Here is a 20000-nt window from a genome sequence, read left to right on the forward strand (position 1 = left end):
ATCTCTCTGTTCGCTCTCTGTTTTCCCTCACCTCCACCTCCCCACAGCATCTCTCTGTTCGCTCTCTGTCTTCCCTCATCTCTCTCTCCATCCCTCTCTCTCTTTCTGAGTCACAAGCTTCCACAAGCCTTGACACAGCAATTCAGCAGTCTGCCAAGGGGAGATAGTGACATACCTAAATCAAATCATTCGGCCTCAACTCACTGTCATGCGCTATGTGTTTGAGTCTGAGTGTGTTCATGCTTATGTGTCTCTCTCGCTCTCTCTTTCTCCTCCTCTGTCTGTGTCCCTAACCTCTGGATGACTTCTCTTCCTCATTGTGAGACCAAAACATTGCTCTCGTCAGCCTCTCTTCTCTTCCTCCATTTTGTCTTTCTCTGTCGCTAAGCCCTTGAGTCGTTCTGATTTCTCTGGTTGATGAGTCAAAGTGTGGGAGAGTGTCACTCATAGACACTTTACTTTAAGTAGGGAAAACAGCCTCTCCTCTCTTCCTTGAGACTGTAAACACTCAACAATCTCTCCATCTCTCGCTCTCTCTCTTTCTCTGGCCTGTAAAATGGAGGATTGGATTGAACAGGAAATTGACTGTTTGATAGAGCTCTGTCTAGGCTTGTATATTCCCAGGCTTTTGGCACTGTTGTTTTCTCGTCATTGCGTAAGAACTCTCTCGCGCGACATGGCCTTGTCAGAGCCCTCACACACAGTGGAGCCGCAATGGCCCCTCTCGGCTCCACAGTTGCACTGGAGCCAATTCTCATTTCATTGGTGTCAAGGAAAATGTGCCCCTTTCCCCCCGGTCTGTTTAGCTTAAATGAATGACTATATTTTCAGAGTGGTCTCAGTTAGATGGTTGAGAGAGTGTGCTCTGTCGCCCTTGGCGATCCAGAGACCGGGTCAACAGCTCTCCTTCTCTCTTGACTATTACTAGAGTAATTTGGATTTGTGAAGTGGAGTTTTATTTTATTTTCTCTCCTTCTCTCTCTCTCTCTCCATTCTTCTCTAATTCATTGATGGTAGATACACATTTCCAGTTGATACACATATTCCTCCATACACATACTGTTACTGATGCTTCTAGAAAATGTTTTCCTCCATGTTTCATGTAAAAGATGGCACAATGAATACATTTGACATCAGTGAGTTTGTAGACAGTGTTTCCCGTCTGAGTGGTCTGGTTGTCTTTCAATGGTTATTCTGCAGGAAGGGCAGCTGCTAGGTGAGATGAGTCTGGACTGGACGATCTGATGCTGTGTGTGTCTGCGTGAACGCTGGCCAGTGCAGTATGGACAGTTTAGTTTGGATGCTGTTGCTTTAATGTGTTAAGAGTCAATAAACAGATGAGTGGAGAGAGCGAGAGAGAATTTGATTTAGCACTGAGAGGGGGGGTGAGAGGGGGATGAGAAAGGGAGGAGAGAGGGTGGAGAGAGGGCCAGAGGGGTAAACAAAGACAGTCCTCCTCTCTCAACAACAGTTTGCATCCCAGGTTTGTTTGCATCTGTTGTCTAGCCGGGTGCGTACAGCACATTTTGTGTGTGTGTGTGTGTGTTGACAGGGGACATACTATGTCATTAATCTTAATGATCGCGCCTGTCCTCATGGAGGACACACAAAATGGGTGTAATGTCTTCATTAGCAAGTTGTATATACTGCACAATTCTCTGGACATGGTGTCTGAAAAGAACGACTCCTCATATCAGCAACACACACGCTGAAATATAATAATAGCTCACAGTATCTGATTCTCCATCACCACTCTCCATGTACATCCACTCTGGGGTTTCCCACTGTAGTATCCAGGGGCATCCAGCTCTCCAATGACACACATTCACCTTTACAATTCTAATTCAACCGCATTCTCCCTCAACGCTGAGGTAACGCTCGACAAACGCTTTGCCTCCCAACACAATTATCTCCTCTAATGGATTCAGTAGAGACCGGGCCGACCGGAGTCAGAACACTGATTTATTTCATTCTTTCCTAAAGCAGCACAGCCAATTAGATTGCCATAACAAGACATTCGCTGTGTTAGCGGTGTACCCAAGTCCAATTAGTGAGCGACTGCAGGTGGATTTTATAATGGCCGGGGGCGGGGGGTGTATTGGCATGTGCAGTGTTGGAAGCCTACTCTGTGTGTGTTTGGGGTTAGCTAGGGAACAGTGTTTTTGAGGATTTAATTTGGAGCCGTTTCTCCACAGTTAGTTGTGGTAGATTTGTAAAGTGCTTTGTGTCCTAATCTGGTCTGAAGGTACAGTGGACATAAGGAGAAATTGCCAGACAAAGATCCAATCCACAGGCCACTATGGTTGTACCTCCCAACCCCCATCTCTCACTCTCTTCAACACAGGCCACTATGGTTGTACCTCCCAACCCCCGTCTCTCGCTCTATTCAACACAGGCCACTATGGTTGTACCTCCCAACCCCCGTCTCTCACTCTCTTCAACACAGGCCACTATGGTTGTACCCCCCAACCCCCGTCTCTCACTCTCTTCAACACAGGCCACTATGGCTGAATGTACCTCCCAACCCCCGTCTCTCACTCTCTTCAACACAGGCCGCTATGGTTGTACCCCCCAACCCCCGTCTCTCACTCTCTTCAACACAGGCCACTATGGCTGAATGTACCCCCCAACCCCGTCTCTCGCTCTCTTCAACACAGGCCACTATGGTTGTACCTCCCAACCCCCGTCTCTCACTCTCTTCAACACAGGCCACTATGGTTGTACCTCCCAACCCCCGTCTCTCGCTCTCTTCAACACAGGCCACTATGGCTGAATGTACCTCCCAACCCCCGTCTCTCACTCTCTTCAACACAGGCCACTATGGTTGTACCTCCCAACCCCCGTCTCTCACTCTCTTCAACACAGGCCACTATGGCTGAATGTACCTCCCAACCCCCGTCTCTCACTCTCTTCAACACAGGCCACTATGGCTGAATGTACCTCCCAACCCCCGTCTCTCGCTCTCTTCAACACAGGCCGCTATGGCTGATTGTAGCCTCCCAACCCCCGTCTCTCGCTCTCTTCAACACAGGCCGCTATGGTTGTACCTCCCAACCCCCGTCTCTCACTCTCTTCAACACAGGCCACTATGGTTGTACCTCCCAACCCCGTCTCTCGCTCTCTTCAACACAGGCCACTATGGCTGAATGTACCTCCCAACCCCCGTCTCTCGCTCTCTTCAACACAGGCCACTATGGTTGTACCTCCCAACCCCTGTCTCTCACTCTCTTCAACACAGGCCACTATGGTTGTACCCCCAACCCCCGTCTCTCGCTCTCTTCAACACAGGCCACTATGGTTGTACCCCCAACCCCCGTCTCTCGCTCTCTTCAACACAGGCCACTATGATTGTACCTCCCAACCCCCGTCTCTCACTCTCTTCAACACAGGCCGCTCCATGGTTGTATCCCTCCCAACCCCCGTCTTCGCTCTCTTCAACACAGGCCACTATGGCTGAATGTACCTCCCAACCCCCGTCTCTCACTCTCTTCAACACAGGCCGCTATGGCTGAATGTACCCCCCAACCCCGTCTCTCACTCTCTTCAACACAGGCCACTATGGTTGTACCTCCCAACCCCGTCTCTCGCTCTCTTCAACACAGGCCACTATGGTTGTACCTCCCAACCCCCGTCTCTCACTCTCTTCAACACAGGCCACTATGGTTGTACCCCCAACCCCCGTCTCTCACTCTCTTCAACACAGGCCACTATGGCTGAATGTACCCCCCAACCCCCGTCTCTCGCTCTCTTCAACACAGGCCACTATGGTTGTACCCCCCAACCCCGTCTCTCACTCTCTTCAACACAGGCCGCTATGGTTGTCCCCCCAACCCCCGTCTCTCGCTCTCTTCAACACAGGCCGCTATGGCTGAATGTACCTCCCAACCCCCGTCTCTCGCTCTCTTCAACACAGGCCGCTATGGTTGTACCCCCAACCCCCGTCTCTCACTCTCTTCAACACAGGCCACCATGGCTGAATGTACCCCCCAACCCCCGTCTCTCACTCTCTTCAACACAGGCCACTATGGCTGAATGTACCCCCCAACCCCCGTCTCTCACTCTCTTCAACACAGGCCACTATGGTTGTACCTCCCAACCCCCGTCTCTCACTCTCTTCAACACAGGCCACTATGGTTGTACCCCCAACCCCCGTCTCTCGCTCTCTGCAACACAGGCCACTATGGCTGAATGTACCTCCCAACCCCGTCTCTCACTCTCTTCAACACAGGCCACTATGGTTGTACCCCCCAACCCCCGTCTCTCACTCTCTTCAACACAGGCCACTATGGCTGAATGTACCTCCCAACCCCCGTCTCTCGCTCTCTTCAACACAGGCCGCTATGGTTGTACCTCCCAACCCCCGTCTCTCACTCTCTTCAACACAGGCCGCTATGGTTGTACCTCCCAACCCCCGTCTCTCGCTCTCTTCAACACAGGCCACTATGGCTGAATGTACCTCCCAACCCCCGTCTCTCACTCTCTTCAACACAGGCCGCTATGGCTGAATGTACCCCCAACCCCCGTCTCTCACTCTCTTCAACACAGGCCACTATGGTTGTACCTCCCAACCCCCGTCTCTCACTCTCTTCAACACAGGCCGCTATGGTTGTACCCCCCAACCCCCGTCTCTCACTATCTTCAACACAGGCCACTATGGCTGAATGTACCCCCCAACCCCCGTCTCTCACTCTCTTCAACACAGGCCACTATGGTTGTACCTCCCAACCCCCGTCTCTCACTCTCTTCAACACAGGCCACTATGGTTGTACCCCCCAACCCCGTCTCTCTCTCTCTTCAACACAGGCCACTATGGCTGAATGTACCTCCCAACCCCCGTCTCTCACTCTCTTCAACACAGGCCACTATGGTTGTACCCCCAACCCCGTCTCTCACTCTCTTCAACACAGGCCACTATGGCTGAATGTACCTCCCAACCCCCGTCTCTCACTCTCTTCAACACAGGCCACTATGGCTGAATGTACCTCCCAACCCCCGTCTCTCGCTCTCTTCAACACAGGCCGCTATGGCTGATTGTACCTCCCAACCCCCGTCTCTCGCTCTCTTCAACACAGGCCGCTATGGTTGTACCTCCCAACCCCCGTCTCTCACTCTCTTCAACACAGGCCACTATGGTTGTACCTCCCAACCCCGTCTCTCGCTCTCTTCAACACAGGCCACTATGGCTGAATGTACCTCCCAACCCCCGTCTCTCGCTCTCTTCAACACAGGCCACTATGGTTGTACCTCCCAACCCCTGTCTCTCACTCTCTTCAACACAGGCCACTATGGTTGTACCCCCAACCCCCGTCTCTCGCTCTCTTCAACACAGGCCACTATGGTTGTACCCCCCAACCCCCGTCTCTCGCTCTCTTCAACACAGGCCACTATGATTGTACCTCCCAACCCCCGTCTCTCACTCTCTTCAACACAGGCCGCTATGGTTGTACCTCCCAACCCCGTCTCTCGCTCTCTTCAACACAGGCCACTATGGCTGAATGTACCTCCCAACCCCCGTCTCTCACTCTCTTCAACACAGGCCGCTATGGCTGAATGTACCCCCCAACCCCCGTCTCTCACTCTCTTCAACACAGGCCACTATGGTTGTACCTCCCAACCCCGTCTCTCGCTCTCTTCAACACAGGCCACTATGGTTGTACCTCCCAACCCCCGTCTCTCACTCTCTTCAACACAGGCCACTATGGTTGTACCCCCCAACCCCCGTCTCTCACTCTCTTCAACACAGGCCACTATGGCTGAATGTACCCCCCAACCCCCGTCTCTCGCTCTCTTCAACACAGGCCACTATGGTTGTACCCCCCAACCCCCGTCTCTCACTCTCTTCAACACAGGCCGCTATGGTTGTACCCCCCAACCCCCGTCTCTCGCTCTCTTCAACACAGGCCGCTATGGCTGAATGTACCTCCCAACCCCCGTCTCTCGCTCTCTTCAACACAGGCCGCTATGGTTGTACCCCCCAACCCCCGTCTCTCACTCTCTTCAACACAGGCCACTATGGCTGAATGTACCTCCCAACCCCCGTCTCTCGCTCTCTTCAACACAGGCCACTATGGTTGTACCTCCCAACCCCCGTCTCTCACTCTCTTCAACACAGGCCACTATGGCTGAATGTACCCCCCAACCCCCGTCTCTCACTCTCTTCAACACAGGCCACTATGGCTGAATGTACCCCCCAACCCCCGTCTCTCACTCTCTTCCCACTCTATCAATCCACTCCTCTCCTGCTTTATTGAGTATGATCTATTTCTCTCTCTCACACACACACACACACACACACACACACACACACACACACACACACACACACACACACACACACACACACACACACACACACACACACACACACACACACACACACACACACAGTGTACAGTGTTCTCCCGTGTAGTCACTCTAACCAGAGGGTGGTGTGGTCAGTAATTGCAGCAGCAGAGTTAATTAACGTGGGTCAGAGGCTGGGGGTGAAGGGTTTCTTCCTGGGTGCTGGAGCCCTCTAACTCCCCTCCCTCACATTCATCTCCTCCATCTAGCTCTGCACGACCAGATTAGTGCTGTTCATTCCTCTCCATCTCTATTGCTCTGTCTCCTCTATCCCCTCCCTGTTAATAAACCATGCTAACATTCTGTTCCTCGTTTGCAGCACTCAATCTGCAATCTGATGAAATCTTTCCGCTCTTTTTCACCCCCTCCCTCCCTCCATCCGGAACCCCCCCCCGAACCTCCCCCGAACCTCCATGCCAGTCCTCTGTTATTTTTCCTCTCCCCCCTCCTCTCTCTCTGTCTACGATGATGGTGTGGACCTGTGGTTGTGGATGTTGTTATTGACAGTATGAGAAGGGCACAGGTTTGTTGTGCAGTCAAAAGGCTCCTTCAGTAGATATAAAGCATTTATGAACACTGTCTCTCTCCTAATCTCTATTCCTCTCACTGGCTGCTCTCTACTCCCCCCTCCCCTCTCTCTCCTAATCTCTATTCCTCTCACTGGCTGCTCTCTACTCCCCCCTCCCCTCTCTCTCCTAATCTCTATTCTTCTCACTGGCTGCTCTCTACTCCCCCCCTCTCTCCTAATCTCTATTCCTCTCACTGGCTGCTCTCTACTCCCCCCTCCCCTCTCTCTCCTAATCTCTATTCCTCTCACTGGCTGCTCTCTACTCCCCCCTCCCCTCTCTCTCCTAATCTCTATTCTTCTCACTGGCTGCTCTCTACTCCCCCCCCTCTCTCCTAATCTCTATTCCTCTCACTGGCCTAATCTCTATTCCTCTCCCTCCCCTCTCTCTCCTAATCTCTATTCTTCTCACTGGCTGCTCTCCCTCTCTCCTAATCTCTATTCCTCTCACTGGCTGCTCTCTACTCCCCCCTCCCCTCTCTCTCCTAATCTCTATTCCTCTCACTGGCTGCTCTCTACTCCCCCCTCCCCTCTCTCTCCTAATCTCTATTCCTCTCACTGGCTGCTCTCTACTCCCCCCTCCCCTCTCTCTGTGTTTTGCGCATGTGTGTGTGTATATTTTCTTTCACCTCTGTGTGTTTGGTGAATGCGTGTGTATGTCTACTGTAGTGTGTGTGGTGTATTCTATACCTTGTTGGCCTTCATATAAATGTTGAGAGAGAGGCTATTCACAGTACACTCCGTGTTGTAGTACTCCAGACTGGTCTCCAGACCAGATATTGAGTGTCTCAGTCTTGGATACATTTGTACTCTGTCTGGAATCTGTCTCCGACAGAAAGGACTAGTAATTGTTTCGGAGTCAGCACATAAAACCACTTCACCAGGCCAAATATATACACTCCTTTCTGGAAACATTAAGAGAGTCTTTATATCTATTATATACATGTTTCTACAGTGGTGAACCTATAGGTCTTCAGTGTGTGACAGTTTAGTACAGTGGTGAACCTATAGGTCTTCAGTGTTTGACAGGTTAGTACAGTGTTGAACCTATAGGTCTTCAGTGTGTGACAGGTTAGTACAGTGTTGAACCTATAGGTCTTCAGTGTGTGACAGGTTAGTACAGTGGTGAACCTATAGGTCTTCAGTGTGTGACAGGTTAGTACAGTGGTGAACCTATAGGTCTTCAGTGTGTAACAGGTTAGTACAGTGGTGAACCTATAGGTCTTCAGGTCTTGTGTGACAGGTTAGTACAGTGTGAACCTATAGGTCTTCAGTGTGTGACAGGTTAGTACAGTGTTGAACCTATAGGTCTTCAGTGTGTGACAGGTTAGTACAGTGGTGAACCTATAGGTCTTCAGTGTGTGACAGGTTAGTACAGTGGTGAACCTATAGGTGTTGACAGGTTAGTACAGTGGTGAACCTATAGGTCTTCACTGTGTGACAGTGGTGAACCTATAGGTCTTCAGTGTGTGACAGGTTAGTACAGTGGTGAACCTATAGATCTTCAATATGTGTAACAGTGGTGAACCTATAGGTCTTCAGTGTGTGACAGGTTAGTACAGTGGTGAACCTATAGGTCTTCAGTATGTGACAGGTTAGTACAGTGGTGAACCGATAGGTCTTCAGTGTGTGACAGATTCGTACAATGGTGAACCTATAGGTCTTCAGTGTGTGTAACAGTGGTGAACCTATAGGTCTTCAGTGTGTGTAACAGGTTAGTACAGTGGTGAACCTATAGATCTTCAGTGTGTAACAGGTTAGTACAGTGGTGAACCGATAGGTCTTCAGTGTGTGACAGGTTAGTACAGTGGTGAACCTATAGGTCTTCAGTGTGTAACAGGTTAGTACAGTGGTGAACCTATAGATCTTCAGTGTGTGACAGTGGTGAACCTATAGGACTTCAGTGTGTGACAGGTTAGTACAGTGGTGAACCAATAGGTCTTGAGTGTGTAATAGGTTAGTACAGTGGTGAACCAATAGGTCTTCAGTGTGTGACAGGTTAGTACAGTGGTGAACCAATAGGTCTTCAGTGTGTGACAGGTTAGTACAGTGGTGAACCTATAGGTCTTCAGTGTGTGACAGGTTAGTACAGTGGTGAACCAATAGGTCTTCAGTGTGTGACAGGTTAGTACAGTGGTGAACCTATAGGTCTTCAGTGTGTGACAGGTTAGTACAGTGGTGAACCTATAGGTCTTCAGTGTGATACAGGTTAGTACAGTGGTGAACCTATAGGTCTTCAGTATGTGACAGTGGTGAACCTATAGGTCTTCAGTATGTGACAGTGGTGAACATATAGGTCTTCAGTGTGTGACAGTGGTGAACCAATAGGTCTTCAGTGTGTGACAGTGGTGAACCTATAGGTCTTCAGTGTGTGACAGTGGTGAACCAATAGGTCTTCAGTGTGTGACAGTGGTGAACCTATAGGTCTTCAGTGTGTGACAGGTTAGTACAGTGGTGAACCTATAGGTCTTCAGTGTGTGACAGTGGTGAACCTATAGCTCTTCAGTGTGTGACAGTGGTGAACCAATAGTTCTTCAGTGTGTGACAGGTTAGTACAGTGGTGAACCTATAGGTCTTCAGTATGTGACAGTGGTGAACCTATAGCTCTTCAGTGTGTGACAGTGGTGAACCAATAGGTCTTCAGTGTGTGACAGTGGTGAACCTATAGGTCTTCAGTGTGTGACAGGTTAGTACAGTGGTGAACCTATAGTTCTTCAGTGTGTGACAGGTTAGTACAGTGGTGAACCTATAGGTCTTCAGTGTGTGACAGTGGTGAACCTATAGCTCTTCAGTGTGTGACAGTGGTGAACCAATAGGTCTTCAGTGTGTGACAGTGGTGAACCTATAGGTCTTCAGTGTGTGACAGGTTAGTACAGTGGTGAACCTATAGGTCTTCAGTGTGTGACAGTGGTGAACCTATAGCTCTTCAGTGTGTGACAGTGGTGAACCAATAGTTCTTCAGTGTGTGACAGGTTAGTACAGTGGTGAACCTATAGGTCTTCAGTATGTGACAGTGGTGAACCTATAGGTCTTCAGTGTGACAGGTTAGTACAGTGGTGAACCTATAGGTCTTCAGTATGTGACAGTGGTGAACCTATAGGTCTTCAGTGTGTGACATGTTAGTACAGTGTTGAACCTATAGATCTTCAATGTGTGTGACAGTGGTGAACCTATAGGTCTTCAGTGTGTGACAGATTAGTACAGTGGTGAACCTATAGGTCTTCAGTGTGTGTGACAGTGGTGAACCTATAGGTCTTCAGTGTGTGTAACAGGTTAGTACAGTGGTGAACCTATAGGTCTTCAGTGTGTGACAGGTTAGTACAGTGGTGAACCTATAGGTCTTCAGTGTGTGACAGATTAGTACAGTGGTGAACCTATAGGTCTTCAGTGTGTGTGACAGTGTTGAACCTATAGGTCTTCAGTGTGTGTAACAGGTTAGTACAGTGGTGAACCTATAGGTCTTCAGTGTGTGACAGGTTAGTACAGTGGTGAACCGATAGGTCTTCAGTGTGTGACAGGTTAGTACAGTGGTGAACCTATAGGTCTTCAGTGTGTAACAGGTTAGTACAGTGGTGAACCTATAGGTCTTCAGTATGTGACAGATTAGTACAGTGGTGAACCTATAGGTCTTCAGTGTGTGACAGATTAGTACAGTGGTGAACCTATAGGTCTTCAGTGTGTGACAGTGGTGAACCTATAGGTCTTCAGTTTGTGACAGTGGTGAACCTATAGGTCTTCAGTGTGTGACAGTGGTAAACCTATAGGTCTTCAGTGTGTGACAGTGGTGAACCAATAGGTCTTCAGTGTGTGACAGGTTGGTGTTTCTGAAAGGACAGCAACTGTAATATTAGTACACTCATGTAGGAGGGTGGACTTTTTATAAAACACAAAGGGCCAGTGGTGTAGGGTGGGCTATACGCGGGTATAAACTGTACTCACACTTTCTTCAGTGGGCATTGCGTATTCTGACTTCTTAATCCCTACTGATGCGTATCCTAGCAGTGTAGTGGAGGTATACGACTTATCAATTACGTAGTACAATAGAGAAATCATGAAACAAAGTAGCCCTCACAATCGCTAAGCACGTGATATATACAGTATTCTTGTGTGCCGTGCACATAGAATAGTTTCAGAGGAGTAGCATGTGCAGGCAGGAAGTGTGCAGCTCAACGTGTTTTGGCATGGAGCAGCTCACATAAGAATGACATCGGTAGCAGGTAGGGTAGGTAAGACATTTCAACTTATGATATCTACCAGTAAATGCTAACTAAGGCAACAATGGGTATGTAAACCAGGTATTGAAAAAGTTATGTCTGAAGTGTTGGTTAGTAGGCTATTTGTGATGCACATTGTCAACATGCGCTGTTTGCATCAGGGGCATAGACATGGATGGGCCTGGGTGGACAGAGGCCCACCCAATGTGGAGCCAGGCCCTGACAGGCCCACCCAATCAGATTGATGTAGTTTAAGCATTGTTGTGGACTTAGAAAATCACATTTTAGTACATTTTTCTATTTAAACATGTTTTGATTTTGAGAGTTAAAATCTGTAGGAAAACTCATGAAAAACAGAGGGAAAAGGGATGCCTTTCCTTTGCTGGTGTGACTAGGGTGGGCATTCTATGTTCATTTTCTATGTTTTGTATTTATTTGTTGTTTGGCTGGGTGTGGTTCTACATCAGAGGCAGCTGTCTATTGTTGTCTCTGATTGAGAATCATACTTCGGTAGCTTTTTCCCCACGTGTTTTTTTTGGGTAGTTGTTTTCTGTTTTGTGTCTTTCTGCACCAGACAGAACTGTTTCGGTTTTCGTTCATTCTCTTTGTTATTTTTGTTAATCAGTGTTCAGTTCAAATAATAAAGATGAACACGTACCACGCTGCACCTTGGTCCTCCACTCCTTCCAACAAGCCGTTACAGCTGGGCTGGCCGTTTGAGAACTATTTGTTTTCCCACTTCTCCAGAAACCACTACACCACTGCATAGGGCCGATGGAAAGACAGCAGTCAAACATAGCAATGTTAAAGGATAAGCAGTCCATAAACCAGTAGGTCCCATTCATAAAAATACAAAAACAAAACATGAAGCATTTCCCAATTGACTATTACTTCCCAATGCAAAAAAACATTTCACGTTTAGCACACAAAGTAACCAGGGACCTAAAGTTTAAAGTGGAACTGACAGAGTTGTAACTACTTTGCAGATATGAAACGAGCAGAAAATCATAATATCAGTCAAAAATATCAAATTCCCAGTTTATGCTACAAAACCCTCGTTATAAGCAGTTTTAAAAATAGGTATATTGGAATCAACGTTCCATGACATAGAGTAAGGCATTGTTGGCAGAATAGATGGATGCAGTTCAATGCATGGTTAATATAATTCACCAATACATTTCATGGTTGTCCAAAACATATTGCTGTCAGGTTGTAATCAAAGCTGGCTTGGTACGTTGTTTACTGCCTCCATTTGGGATTTCAGTTTCAATGACTCAATATTCTGGACAAAAAATGGACGAATGTAACTAAGGATGGGAATGTAAATACAATCAAACAAGCAAGGGCAATGATCACAGGTCGGTTATAACGTGGCTAGTAGGCTAGAATATCTATTTCTGTAGCAAGCTAAAAACACAGAGCCTAACGTTAGCTGGATAGATAGCAAGCTAGCTGCTAGGAGGATGTCATGACATCCCATTAGAGGAGTGGGTGAGCAACTCACTTTTTCCCCTCATATCGTTTTTCAGTGGCTGTACACAGCTAGAGATGCAGGTGTCATTTGGTAAGCTCGCAAGAACAACCCTAGTTAGCATATATCTTGCTTTCGCAAATTCCCTCTGGCTATCTGGGCTCCCAAGTGGGCCAGTGCTCTAAGACACTGCATCTCCATGCTAGAGGCATCAATACAGACAACCTGGTTTGAAACCAGACAGTATCACAACTGGCTGTGATTGGGAGTCCCGTAGGGTGGCGCACAATTGGCCCAGTGTCGTCCGTGTTTGGCTGGTGTAGGCCGTCATTGTAAATAAGAATTTGTTCTTAACTGACTTGCTTAGAGGATAAATAAAAACATCTACTCTGATTTCAGAGCCTTCTCATCTGAGTGTGTCATAGTGCAGAACAACTGATGAATTTACGAAAGGCCAACACTCGCTGAATATGACTGGTGTCAGTAAAAGTAGGGAAAAAATTACAGCTAGTCAAGGTGAGTAAAATGGTCAGAGTGAGATGTTGTCTCATTTGTGTCTGGAAGTAGAAAACTAGGTAACTTTAGCCAGTTAGCTTGGGTGCTTGATTGGGACAAGCATGCATTGGTAGGCAAGCTGCAGAAGAACGTGGAGGCTACAATTCCCCATCGTTTTTCAGTGCAATTTTGACGGCCAACTAGCTGAAAAGGTTTGAGAGGGTTTATCTAATATTCCTTCGTTAGATTTTAGCATATCTTGCTCTGGCTAGTATTAGTTGTTGATGTGCATAACTGGGGGAGAGAGAGCCTACCGTTTCATACTTGTTTGCTCAATAGGACTGTAAAGTCCCCAAATGTAACAGGACTCCTATGGTATTTACATATTTGCAGAAATCCATTCAGGTGTATTTTGTGGCATTTGGTGAATGCGTTCTAATGATCTAAAGTCACGCTGTTGCTACAGACTGTAAACACACAGTCCAGTTCAGTGTGAATGATGGAAGGTCCCACAGACTGTAAACACACAGTCCAGTTCAGTGTGAATGATGGAAGGTCCCACAGACTGTAAACACACAGTCCAGTTCAGTGTGAATGATGGAAGGTCCCACAGACTGTAAACACACAGTCCAGTTCAGTGTGAATGATGGAAGGTCCTACTGCCTGTAAACACACAGTCCAGTTCAGTGTGAATGATGGAAAGTCCCACAGACTGTAAACACACAGTCCATTTCAGTGTGAATGATGGACGGTCCTACTGACTGTAAACACTGTGACAAATGGCTTGCTGGTATAAAGGCCTACTGCAGCTCTGATTGGCTATGGTGCACCGGCCTGTGTTGACTCCGGTCCTGGACAAGACAGATGTTTTTATTTGGTTTTATTTACTGCAGAGTCTATTAATTGTCCAAACTCACGGTCACTTTCCCACTCTATATTGCTATAGACTTTTCACAAATGCCTTACTGTACGTAATAACCAAACATTCTATGAATCTATGAATATGACCATATCTAAGTGGTCACTTGTCAGAAAATGTTTTAAAAAGTGTCATTCTTCCTGGTGGTGTATATGAACAGATTTTAATAAGATTTCATGTTGCTAAAATGCTGTCAGTTCCACTTTAAATGCAACAATGTTTCACACACCCAAGTTATTTTCAAAGAGATGGCTAACACCACAAACGCGCTTTAATAAAAAAATACAGTTCCACTCAGCAGATGATGCTCATTATTCTTGGAAAGAGAGAAAACTAACACATTCGCAACAACATCCTCTTTGTTAACACCTGCTGGCCTTCAAGAAGGCAGACGTTTTTGTAAAAATGGTCCCACCCATTAAGTCAAAATGTGATTGGTTGATTCCACTGTCACTCCACACAAATTTTGCCCTAATACAGTTGAATGGTATATGCCTTTATCTAGCTTCTGATGGCATAGCCAATGGCTGACTTAGCTAGCTAGATGTATCTCCCCAGAGACAGCAAAGAAAAATCCTAATTGGTGTTAACCCTCAGTATTAACCCTTCCATTACCAACAAAAATTGACGAGATTAAATCAGAGCATCATTATTATTATAAACATTATTTGATAAATCCTTATCCCTTCTTTGAAGGCCCATTGTTCCCCACTGTATTTGGGTTAGTACTAATTTGTAGAATGGCTCTATTTTCCTCAGCATGCATTTCTTCACTTTTTTGAATGTCTAAAGAATCTTTATTTTTCGGAAATATGAACACAGAAATACTGGACATTTTGAAATCTTATTATGGTGGTGATTTGACAAAATTACAATCATGGTCTTTAATTTGACTCGCATTTTTCTGGTCTCGGTCTTGACTCTGTCTCAGACCCCTCATCACCCTCCCGGTCTCGGTCTTGACTCGGTCTCGCCCCTCCTCCGCTCTCGGTCTTGACTCAGTCTCGCCCCTCCTCCGCTCTCGGTCTTGACTCAGTCTCGCCCCTCCTCCGGTCTCGGTCTTGACTCTCGGTCTCGCCCCTCCTCCGGTCTCGGTCTTGACTCGGACTCGCCCCTCCTCCGGTCTCGGTCTTTACTCGGCCTCACCCCTCCTCCGCTCTCGGTCTTGACTCGGTCTCGCCCCTCCTCGCTCTCGGTCTTGACTCGGTCTTGACTCAGTCTCGCACCTCCACCGGTCTCGGTCTTAAATCGATCTGGCTTTAGGTGGTCTCGAACACAGCATTGAGTACACTACTGCTAGTTTTGTGCATGTGTTTTGAGAATCACAATACACACCACTACTGCTACACTTACCATCCCATACACAGGACCTACCCTATGGGGATCACAATAGGCCTACGCTAGGCTAAGACCTTAATGCTAAACACTGATACAACACTAATGCTAGGGATTCACAATACACACCACTAACACGCTAACCCCCATACCTATGATAACACAATAAGAGCTAAATAGGCTGTGTGCTTTGGGAACCACAATACACATATATTGCCAGACTCTGGGCTAACCCTTCCATACAGCCTCTACACTATGGGAATGGCAACAGTGCTAATACGAAGCTCAAACCTGTCCATACACAGGCCCCACACCATGGGCATCACAACACACAGCTAATGCTAGGCTAACCCCTCCCATACACAGGCCCCACACCATGGGCATCACAACACACATCTAATGCTAGGCTAACCCCTCCCATACACAGGCCCCACACCATGGGCATCACAACACACAGCTAATGCTAGGCTAACCCCTCCCATACACAGGCCCCACACCATGGGCATCACAACACACAGCTAATGCTAGGCTAACCCCTCCCATACACAGGCCCCACACCATGGGCATCACAACACACAGCTAATGCTAGGCTAACCCCTCCCATACACAGGCTATACGCTATGGTAATTGTAATATAGACTACTACTGTTACACTAAGCTCAAACCTGCCCATACACAAGCCCTGCTCTATGGAAATCACAGTGCACTCCCTTCATGCTAGGCCAAGACCTTAACCATCTCAAACACAGACAACACCATATGAAAATGCTGGTCATTTTAAAGCCACCTTTTCCAATGGAATGCAATCATCAACCGCTCTGCAAGGCAAGCTCCAATGCATACTACCAATTCCTCTCAGAGGGTGTAGGGTTAAAAATACATGGTACCTGTGCAACATAACGGAAGTGAGATGGATGGACAGCAGGACTAGTCATTCACACATGTCTCCGAAAATGAGGAATTGAACACTGTCAATGTGTGTGAAGCAGTGATTCTACATGACTCAGCAGTTCCTCTGCTCCTTATACTGCTGACTGTGGCTTAATGGTCTACAGCTGGACTGTCTGCTACCTACACTGGAGATGACTATTTCATGTATAATGACTTTCCTTCCTTCTTCTCTCTCTCTCTCTCTCTCTCTCTCTCTCTCTCTCTCTCTCTCTCCTTCCTTTCTCTGTCGTTCTCTCTCTGGCTCCTGTTTCTCCACCTTTCGACCCCTTCTCTCTATCTTTGATGTGTCTCTGTCATTCTGAAGTAATGTTACTCAAGTCATGAATAGTGAATTGTTTTAAAATCGTGAATGTTTTCTGCATTTAAATGCTAAGCTGGTTTCTCCTTAGCCTACTTGCAGGTGACGTAAAACCTATATAAATTAATTAAGAACACTTTTTTGGTTACTTAACATGTTCTCTCTTTCTGTCTCTCCCCCTCTCTTCTCCCAGGGTGCTGTTTTGTCACGTTTTACACACGGAAAGCTGCCCTTGAAGCCCAGAATGCACTGCATAACATAAAGACCTTAACAGGGGTGAGTGTGTGTTCTCGTTTCTCCTCGGCCCACGCTGCCCTGCTGTCACGCAGTGTCAGTGATTACCAGGGCATATCTCCCATTACTGTCACGTCACACACTGTGGCTGTCTGTATTGTGTGTGTGTGTGTGTGTGTGTGTGTGTGTGTGTGTGTGTGTGTGTGTGTGTGTGTGTGTGTGTGTGTGTGTAGGCCTTTACTGTGTCACTAACTGCATTTAGAAGCTTATTTGTGTATGACTACATTATATATTCTGCGTGTGAATATATTGCTGTGTGTGTGTGTGCTGTAGGGGCCTTTCCTATACCAGACTCCTGCTGCTGTCCTCTGTCCCTGTGTGTATATTAAGCACAGTGGAGTGATAGATGAGCAATAGGATTTTGTCTCGCCTCCCCTCCCAGGTTCTGGAAGTCTCTAGCTGCTCCTCTGGGTTTAACAGGCCCCTGGGCCACGGTTACTCCTGCTTGGGGTGTTGGCAGGCTGTAGCCTTGGCTGTTCTGAGGCTATTGAAGCCTTTTGATAAGAGGGAAGGGAAGTCTGTACACTGTATTTCCTCTGTTGGTTTGTGGATGGAACTATTGGGTTAGAGAGGGTAGATATGAGGGTGGATATGAGGGCGGAGGGTGGATATGAGGGTGGAGGATGGATATGAGGACGGATATGAGGGCGGAGGGTGGATATGAGGACGGATATGAGGGCGGAGGATGGATATGAGGACGGATATGAGGGCGGAGGATGGATATGATACGTCATGTGTTCTAAACATTTGAGGGATTAGGGAATGTGAAATTACCGCCCTCCCTAATTTCCTCTGTCCCTCTGCCAACTCATCCTCCCTCTGTCCCTCCCCAGGCATGTAACTGTTAACGTCATTTCATTATTCCAATATGTTTTCATTAATTGAATTCACTTAAATCTATTTTATGAGAATTTGTAAGATTCTTGTTTGCATAAAATAGACGGAGACCAGTCTTATCAATAATAGATAATAGTATTTATTCTCGGAGCGCGCTACCATGTTACCACGAACAACAGTTTATATACAAAATATGACGTCATTTCATTGCTTCTAGAATGAATCACCTCCTCCCGACCGAGAATAAAGCAAGTTCAAAAGTTCATTCCAACTCACTAACACACACACAGGACACACAACATAACTGAATTAACTCTTGACTCCTCACCACTATGGATCACCACTTAGCTGACAGTTCTAGTTAACAGAAAACCTAGAAATGCACTCACAGCCTTATCTAAAACACCCCAGAGCTAAGTTTCGTCGGTTCAACCATAGGGTCGTTAACCTATCTGCTTACTTAACCCAGAACCCATCCCCCCCAGACTAGTAGGAATGGTGTTCATTATGTTTAATTACTCCTTGTCCATGCCACATAATCCCTTCTTATGAACTCATATTGTTAATCAGATACAATAAAACAGAGTATAGGTTTACTTAGTTACAGTTCTATTAAAAATTAGGATATTGTTTAGTCATTTATTCATAATATTCACTCTAAAACACTCTAAAACGAACACACACAGGGCTGGATCAATAGCAGCATAATCACATCCATTTGAGTGGTTTTGGGAGGTGATGATTAACTCATTTAAAATGGCCTCCTCTGAGTTCTCACCGGCAATGCAGCACTGCGGATATGTTTAAATCTGATGGACTTTATTAAAGTACTGACTGACCTTCCTCTGGGAGGAGGGAGGGAGAGCTGGAGGGATGTCGTGGGAGGGCCCACAAATGCTTTAACGTTGAGTGGAGGTAGAGCGGTGGACAGAGAGCTGAGCTAAGAAGAGGATGGAGTGATGAGGAAAGGAGAGAGGGAGAGCACAGTTCGCTTTAGGGCAAGGCAACAAACAAGTTCAGCTAAAAAACAATAGGTGCTCATTAGCTCTCTGTCTCTCCCTCTCTTGTAAAAGGCAGTAGAACAATGTTTATATTGGCTCTCTGTCTCTCCCTCGTTCATTCTTGCGCTCTAAACTGTAGGCCCTGACAGGGTGAGATCCAATCACAATCACAGCAGTTGGACGGCGGCCATATTGGACGAGAGCGGCTGGCCAAGCTGAACGGTGGCCATATTGATTTAGGGCACACACAGGAACAGTTGAATGGCTGCCATGTTTGAGTAGGGCGATGAGTGTGAAGAGTCTGGAGAGAATGTGGTAGTGAGTGTAAACGTGGATGTCCTATACAGCCCTGTACTCATATACTCCCCCATCTCCAACACAGTGTTCAGAAAAACAATGGGCTAGACTGAGAGCACAGGTTCCTGCCAGCCACATATTGGAGTGACACACTTTAGAAAAGCAGCCTCTCTCCTCTGCCAACTCCCTGCCTGTCCGTCTTTCTCTCACTCGCCCCTCTCCCCCCTCTTCCCCCTCTCTCTCTAAGCCTTCAGCTTTGGCAGCAGACTGAAAGTGCTGGGTGGAGACGTGTGTGTGTGTGTGTGTGTGTGTGTGTGTGTGTGTGTGTGTGTGTGTGTGTGTGTGTGTGTGTGTGTGTGTGTGTGTGTGTGTGTGTGTGTGTGTGTGTGTGTGTGTGTGTGTGTGTGTGTGTGTGTGTGTGTGTGTGTGTGTGTGTGGGTGTGTGTGCTTCTGCTATGATGTGTTAATGGAGATCTTAATGAAACCTGCGCAGGTCAGAACAGGGACTGGACGTATGCCTAAGCGATTCCCACACACTCTGGCACACACATACACACACACACACACACACACACACACACACACACACACACACACACACACACACACACACACACACACATGCATTTTCTAATGAACAGCTCATGAAGCTCTGGGGACTGTGGGTGGGGGGTACGTAGCTGGGGGGGGACCGCTTCTCTCAGAGCCTCTAATGTCACTACTGAGCTGTGCTTTAAACTGGCCCCAAAACATCTATCGACTGAAAACATGCCGTAGCTCCTTCTGCAGATATTTAAGAACATAATACCCTCCCCTGCTGTACAGCCATCCGCAGTCTGGACCTCAACACACACACAAGTAGTCACACTACACACACATAAACACATCCGCATGCGCACACACTACAAGCAAGGTAGTGACTCATTACATACACACTAAAGCAGTTACTCTTTATACAAGCACAAACAAACACAATTACTC

The 20000-nt window shown here is 47.2% G+C and overlaps 1 protein-coding gene across 18 annotated transcripts in view; it reads left to right on the forward strand.

Moving 5' to 3' along the window:
• LOC135514899 (CUGBP Elav-like family member 2) overlaps positions 1-20000 on the forward strand; it is a 226090-nt gene that overhangs the window by 141036 nt on the left and 65054 nt on the right. For all 18 annotated transcript variants that reach the window (XM_064938606.1, XM_064938608.1, XM_064938593.1 and 15 more), the window contains one exon: positions 16784-16866. In XM_064938606.1, the coding sequence (XP_064794678.1) occupies positions 16784-16866 (83 nt within the window). The remainder of the gene's footprint in view (positions 1-16783; positions 16867-20000) is intronic.

The sequence above is a fragment of the Oncorhynchus masou genome, chromosome 26, assembly GCF_036934945.1.
Source record: "Oncorhynchus masou masou isolate Uvic2021 chromosome 26, UVic_Omas_1.1, whole genome shotgun sequence".
Taxonomy (NCBI): Eukaryota; Metazoa; Chordata; class Actinopteri; order Salmoniformes; family Salmonidae; genus Oncorhynchus; species Oncorhynchus masou.